Here is a 10,070-nt window from a genome sequence, read left to right as displayed (position 1 = left end):
ACCTGGCTATTCCGATGTGCCTTTCCTGAATAGGATAACCTCCAGCACTCTGTCCCAGAAGCACCTTATCAGAGCTTAAGACTCTCTGCACATTGCACTTGCCCAGAATCCCAACACACCACCTGCCACACCCAGCACTTTTTGAACCTGTACCCTTCATTGGCCCGGCCCTGGTTTTATTGCGTAATAGTGTCATGTTTTGTTGTTGTTATTGCTTATATTTTTAATTTGCTTTGCATTGTATTGTTATTGTTGTTGTTTGAGGCCTTGGCCTTGTAAGCCGCATCAAGTCCTTCGGGAGATGCTAGCGGGGTACTAATAATAATAATAATAATAATAATAATAATACACAAATGTATACACACACAAAACACATATGCACAGACTGGGCAACAGCAATGCGTGGCAGGGGACGGCTAGTCCGTAATATAATTGTGTGTGTCCATAGCATGTAACACATGTATGTATGTAATATGCAATTACATATGTGTCCTATACTATTTAATGTATAACATTATACATGCAATATATGTGTGAAAGTGCTGAGAGTGCCTTGGACTGCGAGAAGATCCAACCAGTCCATCCTCCAGGAAAGAAAGCCCGGCTGCTCACTGGAGGGAAGGAGACTAGAGACAAAGCGGAAGTCCTTTGGCCACATCATGAGGAGACAGCCAAGCCTAGAGAAGGGAATGATGCTGGGGAAAGTGGAAGGCAAAAGGAAGAGGGGCCGACCAAGGGCAAGGTGGATGGATGGCATCCTTGAAGTGACTGGACTGACCTTGAAGGAGACCCTGGGGGTGGTAACGGCCGACAGGGAGCTCTGGCGTGGGCTGGTCCATGAGGTCACGAAGAGTCGGAGACGACTGAACGAATGAACAACAACAACATATGTGTGTGATGTATGTGCACAACACGTTCCATGAATACAATTCATTGTCTTGAACTTTTAAGGACACTTAAACAGGAAGTGACGCTTCCCAATGTTGTCACAGAGTGTTCTCAAAGGCCCCTGGCCGGAAGGGGCGGGACCGCACCCTGTAGGACGTCGCTGCGCACCAATCAGCAGCCCCGAAGGATTCCCGCCGCGCCGGAAGTCAAGCGGCGGTCAGAGTTCCGCCCAGCAACGGTTTTTGTTTTGCGAGGACGCCCCGCCCACTAGGGAGGTCTCGGTCGCTGATTGGTGGAGGGCGCGGCGCGCGGGCTCGAGGAGGCGGACGCAGGACTGCGATTGGTGCGCCCTGCTGCCAGTCACGGGTCTCGTCAGAGGCGGCGCCGCGACTGAGAGGAACCAAGATGGCGGCCGCGGCAAGCACGAGCGGTGAGGGAAAACACAAACAGGGCAGGCCAGGCCCGAAGCCACCCGAGGGCCCTCCCACGCAGCCTCCACCCAGCCCAGGGGGACAAGGCAGGGAAGCCCACCATCTCTGATCCCAGTCCGGGCGGCCTTCTCTTCCAGTTCAGAGCGGAAAGCGTGGGGTCCCCCTCCCCGCGTGGAAGGAGGCGCCCCGGGGTTGCCTCTTCCCACGGGCCGGGGTGGCTTCAGAGGAGAACGAACGGGGGGACAATGGCCCACACAGCCCCTCCAACTGTGGGAGGGCCCCAATATCATTTGGAGGGAAAAATATATGAATGAATTCCTAGGCACAGGTCTCATCTGTAGTGCAAAAACGCTTAAAATATAACAATTAAAACGAAGAACAGCTATATAAACCTATTAGTATTTCAGTGGGAAGTGTGGACCTGCTTTTGGCTGAAGAGATAGGATATTGTTGTTGTTGGGTTGTTTGGTTAGGTTTTTTCAGGCTGCATGGCCATGTTCTGGAGGCATTCTCTCCTGACGTTTCGCCTGCATCTATGGCAAGCATCCTCAGAGGTTGTGAGGTCTGTGGGAATTAGGACAATGGGTTTATATATCTGTGGAATAATGACCAGGGTGGGACAAAGGACTCTTGTCTGCTGGAGCTAGGTGGGAATGTTTCAACTGACCACCTTCATTAGCATTTGAATGCCTGGCCGTGCCTGGGGCAATCTTTTGTTGAGAGGTGATTAGATAGAATCATAGAATCCAAGAGTTGGAAGAGACCTCATGGGCCATCCAGTCCAACCCCATTCTGCCGAGAAGCAGGAATGTTACAGTCAAATCACCCCTGACAAACAAGATGTCCTTGGCTTGTCCCACAAACAAACAATATATTTCATTGTATTATCGAAGGCTTGTTGTAGGTTTTTTCGGGCTATCTGCCCATGTTCAAGAGACATTCTCTCCTGACATTTCCTCTGCATCTATGGCAAGCATCCTCAGAGGTAGTGAGGTCTGTTGGAAGTAGGAAAAATGGGTTTATATATCTGTGGAATGACCAGGGTGGGACAAAGGACTCTTGTCTGCTGGAGCTAGGTGGGAATGTTTCAACTGGCCACCTTGATTAGCATTTGATAGCCTGGCAGTGCCTAGAGCAAACTTTTGTTGAGAGGTGATTAGATGTCCTTGTAGGTTTCTTTGGGCTCTATGGCCATATTCTAGAGGCATTCTCTCCTGACGTTTCGCCTGCATCTCTGGCAAGCATCCTCAGAGGTAGTGAGGTCTGTTGAAACTAGGAAAAAGGGTTTATATATCTGTGGAATAAAGACCTGGGTGGGACAAAGGACTCTTGTCTGCTGGAGCTAGGCGGGAATGTTTCAACTGACCCCCTTGATTAGCATATAATGGCCTGACATTGCCTAGAGCAAACTTTTGTTGAGAGGTGATTAGATGTCCTTGTAGGTTTCTTCGGGCTGTATGGCCATATTCTAGAGGCATTCTCTCCTGACATTTCGCCTGCATCTATGGCAAGCGTCCTCAGAGGTTGTGAGGTCTGTTGGAAGTAGGAAAAAAGGTTTATATATCTCAGGGAAGGACAAATTTATTATTTATTTACTTACTTACTTTGCTTCTATACAGCTGTTCTCAGCCCGAAGGTGACTCACAGCGGTTCACAGTCAGTAAAAACAGCAATAATTCAACGCAACATATATATAGAACTCTTGTCTGCTGGAGCTAGGTGGGAACGTTGCAACTGACCACCTTGATTAGTATTTGATGGCCTGGCATTGTTGTTGTTGTGTGCTTTCGAGTTCTTTCAGACTTAGGCTGACCCTGAGCCAGGGCCAGGTAAATGGCCTTGAGGGGCCATATCCGGCCCTCGGACCTTAGTTTGGACTTAGTTTCCCTGACTCTGGAATTCACTGCCTGGCGAAAAATGAATGAATTCCTAGGCACAGATCTTATTTGTAGTGCAAATGTGAGTAGATCAATAGGTACCGCTCCAGCGGGAAGGTAACGGCGCTCCATGAAGTCATGCTAGCCACATGACCTTGGAGATGTCTATGGACAATGGCAACTATGAAAGCTGGGCAATGTCTAGTGCAACCAAGTGTCATACAAAGTTTTACTTTCCTTTTGTAAATTCCTGGTTGGTGGCAAGATCTGATCTGAGGACACTTTGGTACAGATTTGTAATTGGTTATGCAAGATGCCCCATTGTGTTGCTTTAGAGTGCCAGCCATTGTTTGTCTTTTCTTTCCCCTTGTCACTCCCTTTATCTGGTCATTGGCGTTCTCTGCTTCCTGGGCCTAGCCGTTTTGCAGTTTTTTACAATAAGAAAACACCAAAGAGGAAGCCACAGGGAGGAGGGAGCAAGCTTGTTTTCTGCTTCCCTGGAGACTAGGATGCAATGGAACAATGGCTTCAAACTATAAGAGAGGAGATTCCATCTGAACATGAGGAAGAACTTCCTGACTGTAAGGTGAGCCGTTCAGCAGTGGAACTCTCTGCCCCGGAGGGAGTGTGGTGGAGGCTCCTTCTTTGGAAGCTTTTAAACAGAGGCTGGATGGCCATCTGTCAGGGGTGATTTGAATGCAATATTCCTTCTTCTTGGCAAAATGGGGTTGGACTGGATGATGGCTCAGGAGGGCTCTACCAACTCTAGGATTCTAGGATTCAAAGTTGGCCCCAAATAAGGTTGGGGAGGTATAAGCATGCCCCCCTTTGGCGGCAGCAGCAATTTCAATTTCATATAAATAAAATACATTTCCATATAATATATTGTTGGTTTTAAGAGACACACTGCAGAACTTGTTTGGCGCAGGTGGAGTAGTTCTAAATAAATAATAAATGTTCCAAATAAATAATGAATAAATAAATAATACCTCATCCTGTATTGCGAAGGGCAGAGTAAATGGTTGAAAGAAGTGTTCCTTCTTTTGCATAAGTAAGAAATGTCCAGTGAAGTGTGTTCATAGAATCCTAGAATCCTAGAATTGGAAGAGACCTCCTGGGCCATCCAGTCCAACCCCATACTGCCAAGAAGCAGGAATATTGCATTCAAAGCACCCCTGACAGATGGCCATCCAGCCTCTGTTTCAAAGCTTCCAAAGAAGGAGCCTCCACCACACTCCCTCCGGGGCAGAGAGTTCCACTGCTGAACGGCTCTCACAGTCAGGAAGTTCTTCCTCATGTTCAGGTGGAATCTCCTGTCTTGTAGTTTGAAGCCATTGTTCCGCGTCCTAATCTGCAAGGAAGCAGAAAACAAGCATTCTCCCTCCTCCCTGTGGTTTCCTCTCACATATTTATACATGGCTATCATATCTCCTCTCAGCCTTCTCCAGGCTAAACATGCCCAGCTCCTTAAGCCGCTCCTCATAGGGCTTGTTCTCCAGACCCTTGATCATTTGAGTTGCCCTCCTCTGGACACATTCCAGCTTGTCAGTCTCTCTCTTGAATTGTGGTGCCCAGAATTGGACACAATATTCCAGATGTGGTCTAACCAAAGCAGAATAGAGCATGGGGAGCATTACTTCCCTAGATCTAGACCAGGGGTCCTCAAACGTTTTAAACAGAGGGCCAGGTCACAATCCCTCAAACTGTTGGAGGGCCGGATTATAATTGAAAAAAACATGAATGAATTCCTATGCACACTGCAAATATCTTATTTGTAGTGCAAAAAACACTTTAAAAACAATACTATAATTAAAATGAAGAACAATTTCAACAAATAAAAACTTATTAGAATTTCAATGGGAAGTGTGTGCCTGATTTTGACTGATGAGATAGGATTGTTGTTATTGTGTGCTTTCATGTCATTTCAGACTTAGGTTGACCCTGAACGAGGGCCGGGTAAATGACCTTGGAGGGCCGCATCCCGCCCCCGGGCCTTAGTTTGAGGACCCCTGATCTAGACACTAGGCTCCTCTTGATGCAGGCCAAAATCCCATTGGTTTTTTTTGCCGCCATTCTGTCTGCCTCTTGCGTACTCAGCACACCTCTGAACTGTCAAGGGAATGCAGTTTGGCCAAGCTTCAACTGCCGTGGCTCAATACTATAGAATCCTTGGAGTTACAATTTGGTGAAGCAACCCAGCACTCTTTGGCAGAGAAGCTCCCATGGCAGTTCAAGGTTCTCTGTCATTTCATGAATAATTACAAACACACACTCTGTTCTGGCATTTTTTTCCCCAACTGCCTCATGTTTTAGCAGTTGCACCTAAGATAATTCAATTGCAGGTGGTAGGTTAGCAGAAGTGGGTCCTCGGGTTCTGCATTCAAGTGGTAGATGGTATTCCTAAAGAAAATCCTGGGATGCCCCTTCAAATTTGTATTTTGGAGATCATGGTGTCACCTGCATTCGTTCTACGTGCCCCAAGTCAGAGCAGCCAGCCAGTTAAACTTTATTTGTAATTGCTCCTCTCTCTTCTCAGAGCCTTTGCCCTGCGATGACCCCTGAACCTGGCAGCACCAACTGCACGACCACCAACCGTGTCCCCGGCGGGTCTTCCGAGAAGAGAGTGAGCGTGAGGGCAGGTGTGGGAGCCATGGCCCTTGACGCCGTGAGGGAGCTGCTGAGCATCGACCAGGACTTGCTGGTGTCTTACCAGGTGGACAAGAATCAGCAGCTGGAGTCGATCAGCTTCCAGACCCCGCTCATGAGGAACGTCTTCCTGAATCACCCGGAGGTTGTGCTGATTCACCGCACGCACAGCCCCTGGGGCAAAGCCCTCTACGTGTTCATCGTGGACAAGGCCTTCCTGAAGCTGGAGGGAGAAATGACCAAAGTGATCCACTTTGCGATCCCCACCAAGGAGTCGGCCGAAGGGCTGGCTCAGATGTGCCGCACCTTCAAGGCCTTCAACCCGGAGTGGAAGCAGGTCAAGACTTTCCTGGTGGATCCGCGATTCCGGTTGGCGCCGACCCTGTTGGAGGCGTTTCCCTCGGCCGACGTCCAGCTGTCCGTCTTCCATATTTGCAAGCACTTCCAGCACAAGATCCACCAGGTCCCCCTGGAGTTCCACACGGAGAGGCTGATCCTGAGCGCCCTGCGGAATGCAATGTGTGCCCCCAGCAGGAGCAACCTGGGGAAGATGCACACCATCCTGAGTGACTTTGTCAAGCCCAACCTCTTGCCCCAGATTCACAGGGACTGGCTGCTCAACGACAAGATCTGGGCCTTCCACCGCTGCAGGACTTGGCGAGAGTGCAGCCAGTATTTCAAAGACCTGGAGGTGGTCACGCGCAGCCTGAGCCAGGTCTTCTGCATGGGGCCTTCCCTGGAGACCTGCGTCGTCAGCATCGCCAAGAGTTACCACAAGAGCGTCCTGGGGAGCTCCACGGAGGCTGCCCCCAGCCCGGCCCCCCGGCCCAGTCAGAACGGCTCTCCCAATCACTCCCTGCTTCCCCAGGACTCTCCTCTCGCAACACATCAGGAAGGTACTGCAAGGGCAAATGGAACTCTCTCTCCGGACGACGCAGCCAGCAAGCACGAGGCGGCAGACTTAGCCCTCAGGCGGTCCTTGGCAGACATCTGCACCGAGCCGGCAGCCAGGCTATGCTTGAATGAGCTTGCAGTGGTCCAGAGCTCTGTGCAGCTGATGGGGACTGATGAGGACGTGGTGAACATCCAGATCCTGGAAGACACCCAGGTGGTGCGCCGCCAGCGCCTGAGCTCCTCCTGCGCTTGCCACTTCAGCCAACAGCTCCACCTGCCTTGCAGGCACATCTTGGCCATGCTGAACTCGGAAGGGAAGGACCTGGAGCCCGAGTGGGTCCCTGCTCAGTGGCGCAAAGGGCATGCGGCTTCCCAGCAGGAAGAGAACGGCACAGAGGGGCTCCTGGAAGTCGTTGGGAGTTCGTGGGACGGGCTGCTGGACAAGTACCTGGCCGTGTCGTTCCTGACTGCAGAGATCAGCAGACTGTTGGGCCAGTGCAGCCGGGAGGAGTTTGACCGCAGGTACAGCACCCTCCGTGAGCTGGCCGACAGCTGGATTGGACCTTACGTGCAGGTGAAGTTATAGCAGAGGCCCAGGCCAGGGAGGGGGCCCTTCCGCCCTAGTTCTTCCCCATAAGGGGGAGCCTCCCTGCCGGTGGGGTCACATAGACGTGCCAGAAAGGGGCCGGGAAGAGTTGTGGCACCCCCGACCCCCTTCTTTGTTGAGAGTATTGCAGGGGGCATGTGGCTGCAGGGAATGCCTGCCCTTAACTGCTGCCAATGGGTTTGGGTGCTCTGCGGCCTGAGTTCCAACTCTCTCTGCACAGTAAGTCCAGCAGAGTTGGTGCACCTTAGTTCCTTTCAATGGAGAGAGCGGCCTGGCACCCCTGTGTCATACCCTTTCCACTGACTCCCTCGTCTCTTTCTGTTATTATTGAAGTGGAAGCCGCCTTCCAACACACACAATGACTTTTTCTCCTGTTGGCTCTTAATAAATGAGTCTTCTTTGTTTGACACCCTCGATATGCAAGCCTTGAATTGTTGTGTTGTAACGCAGAGAACAGGGTGGAGTGGCTTTTAGAACCATGTGCAGGAGCAGTGTGGCAGGCTCATGGCAGGGCCAGCTAAGGCATGGCATGGAGCCAGATACCAAGCTAAACCTGTGGGATAAGGGGCAGGTGCGTGTGGGCACATGCATGGGCAGGGGCTCTGCTTCCGGCTGAGGTTAATGCTGCAACTGCCGATAGGGATTTATCATGGGGACAGAGCAGGGCCATGCTTTGCACCCTCTGCCAAGGCGCATGACTGTGTGACCCCTGGGGAATTGCAAGAATGGACCTGGCTGTCGGGGCTTCTGCCAGCTGTTGAGGTTTGGCTTGGTGTTGTAAGAGTGGGTGCACCTGGCCAATAGCCTGGCCACAGAAGCAGGGAAACAGGAAAGAAGAGAGAAGCCCCTCCTCACATTTGGAAAGCCTTTATGTTTCTCCATACACAGCGAAGAAGAGCCTCACCATTTCTGTCCCTCGCCATTTCTACTTCTCTAGCTGTGCTAGAAAGAGCGGGAGGAGTCCCCGGTGGGCGGCGGCGGCCCTTTTCCTCTGCCTCTCCCTCTTGCTGGGGGCCCCCAAGCGCGGTAGGGCAGGCCAGGGCCGCCTCTGGGCCCCGTCCTCGGGCTCCCGGTGCTCTGCCATGAAGCACTGCGCCGCCTGGATCATGTCTTCCTCGCGGACGCCGGGGACGGGGACGGTGGGGATGCCCGCGATCATCATGGCCAGAGTGAGGATGCAGACGTTGGGGGGCAGCCGCAGGGCTGGCGGGGCCCCCTTCTCCTTGCCGAGTGTGGCTGGCATCACAAAGAGCCCTCTGGGCAAGAGGCCCCACCTGGCTGGAGCAAAGTCCCCGCCCGAGCTGGCGCAGCGAGGGTCCTTGGTGGCCTGGCCGGGGGGCAAGCACAGCCACCAGTCCCCCGCCTGCTCCATGGGCGGCCGGTGGCACTCCTGGGTTGGGGGGCCCTGTGGGGGGGCCCTGGCACACAGGCCGGGCATGTGGCGAGGCTCCCAGGGCCCATTGGGAGGGCCTCCCCCACAAGGTGGGCCTGGGCCTGGTTCCAGGGGCAGCTGGGGGGCGCTGAGGGGGAGCGGGGCCTCCCGCTTGGCTTGCAGCTTCCTTCGCAAGAGGCCCGTCACGGAGGAGATCCTGGCCGGAGCAGGCCCTTCCCTGGCCCCCTCTGGGCAGAGGCTTGGCTGGCTGATGGGGGCCGCTGGGCTCTCCCGTCTGCTGCTGCTGCTGCGTTCCCCTGCATAAAGGCAAGGCAGGGTTAGAGCATCAGCCGGAGCATGGACTCCTGAGGGTGGAAGGAATCCCCAGGGGGCACCCAGCCCACCCGCTTCTGCCAGGCTGGAGGATACAGTCAGAACCCTCCTGACAGGTGGCCAGGCAGCATATATTTTAAGATCTCCAGAGCAGGAGTCTCCCCCACTTCCCCCACTGTTTTTCCCTAGTAAGGCAGAGATGGAGTGGGCAGTGTGGCTCAGAGGACATGCAGGAAGGTGGACTAGAGCGGGGACCGGCCCTTAGACCAGGGTGTGGGGCAGCCCTTCTGTCCCTCAGGAGGCATTTCCCACACACTTTGCGACTTCTTTGCTGTGCAGGGAGCCATGCTGCCGCTGGAGGGAGCTGTATCCACTCATCTCAATACCTTTGGCTCCCTCCTCATCCAACCCCAGGTTTGCAAGAGCTGCCTTCCTCAACTGCTGCCCTGCCCTCTGCTCTACGGGGAGGGGAGGAAGACAGCCGAGGAAGACAGCCGGGAGCAACCCACCCACTCACTCTGCTGCCAAAAGCCACAGACCCCTGGATGGCTGCAAGGCATCTCCTTTGGGAAGTGGGGAGAATGAATGGCCAGGCATAAAGGAGGAGCACTTGTTCCTTTGGGTTTCTGCCCCACGGGGGAAGGCAGGACGGCCTTACTCGAAGTAGTTTCCCACTGAGATGTAGGGGCAGTTGGCAGGGAAGCAACAAGGGGCGGTGGGGGCAGGAGTAAGGTGGGGTCCCTGAGTTTCTTGTCTGTAGTTCACCTTAAGCCTGAGGCAGAGAAACGAGGCCCAGCAGAGTTCTCCTGGTTCATCAAGGAGGTGCCTCTGTCTGGCCTTTTGGTCTCCTTTGGGCCTGGTCCCATTTGGGACAGGGCCAGCCGGTCCTAGGCTTCTGAGCAGAAAACACCGGCTACCCCGCAGGCCTTCCCTGTGGAGAGGAGGAGGAGGAGGGAGGCCTTACCTTGGTGGAACAGTGAGAAGAAGCCCGAGGGAGCTTTCCCCATTCCATAATAGGACAT

At 53.2% G+C, this 10,070-nt stretch overlaps 2 protein-coding genes across 2 annotated transcripts; one reads left to right on the top strand and one right to left on the bottom strand.

The window, feature by feature from the left end:
* Positions 1–1,226: 1,226 nt before the first annotated feature.
* ZSWIM1 (zinc finger SWIM-type containing 1) lies at positions 1,227–7,766 on the top strand. The gene is made up of 2 exons (XM_060771797.2): positions 1,227–1,318; positions 5,733–7,766. The coding sequence occupies exon 2, from the start codon at positions 5,748–5,750 to the stop codon at positions 7,320–7,322; it is 1,575 nt and encodes a 524-aa protein (XP_060627780.2). The 5' UTR covers positions 1,227–1,318; positions 5,733–5,747; the 3' UTR covers positions 7,323–7,766.
* Positions 7,767–8,268: 502 nt separating this feature from the next.
* SPATA25 (spermatogenesis associated 25) lies at positions 8,269–10,070 on the bottom strand. The gene is made up of 2 exons (XM_067467138.1): positions 10,013–10,070; positions 8,269–9,032 (listed from the first exon to the last, which is right to left on the bottom strand). The coding sequence occupies exons 1-2, from the start codon at positions 10,068–10,070 to the stop codon at positions 8,269–8,271; spliced, it is 822 nt and encodes a 273-aa protein (XP_067323239.1).

The sequence above is a fragment of the Anolis sagrei genome, chromosome 4 (assembly GCF_037176765.1).
Source record: "Anolis sagrei isolate rAnoSag1 chromosome 4, rAnoSag1.mat, whole genome shotgun sequence".
Classification (NCBI taxonomy): Eukaryota; Metazoa; Chordata; class Lepidosauria; order Squamata; family Dactyloidae; genus Anolis; species Anolis sagrei.
The sequence above is the reverse complement of the archived record's forward strand: the minus strand, read 5'-3'. Positions and strand labels throughout refer to the sequence as shown.

Excerpts from the sequence above, each read along its gene's own strand:
- ZSWIM1 (XM_060771797.2), top strand. The coding sequence starts at position 5,748 with ATGACCCCTGAACCTGGCAGCACCAACTGCACGACCACCAACCGTGTC.
- SPATA25 (XM_067467138.1), bottom strand. The coding sequence starts at position 10,070 with ATGTCCTATTATGGAATGGGGAAAGCTCCCTCGGGCTTCTTCTCACTG. Across the intron at positions 9,033-10,012 it reads CTTCTCACTGTTCCACCAAG|GGGAACGCAGCAGCAGCAGC; the intron begins GTAAGGCCTCCC and ends GCCTTTATGCAG.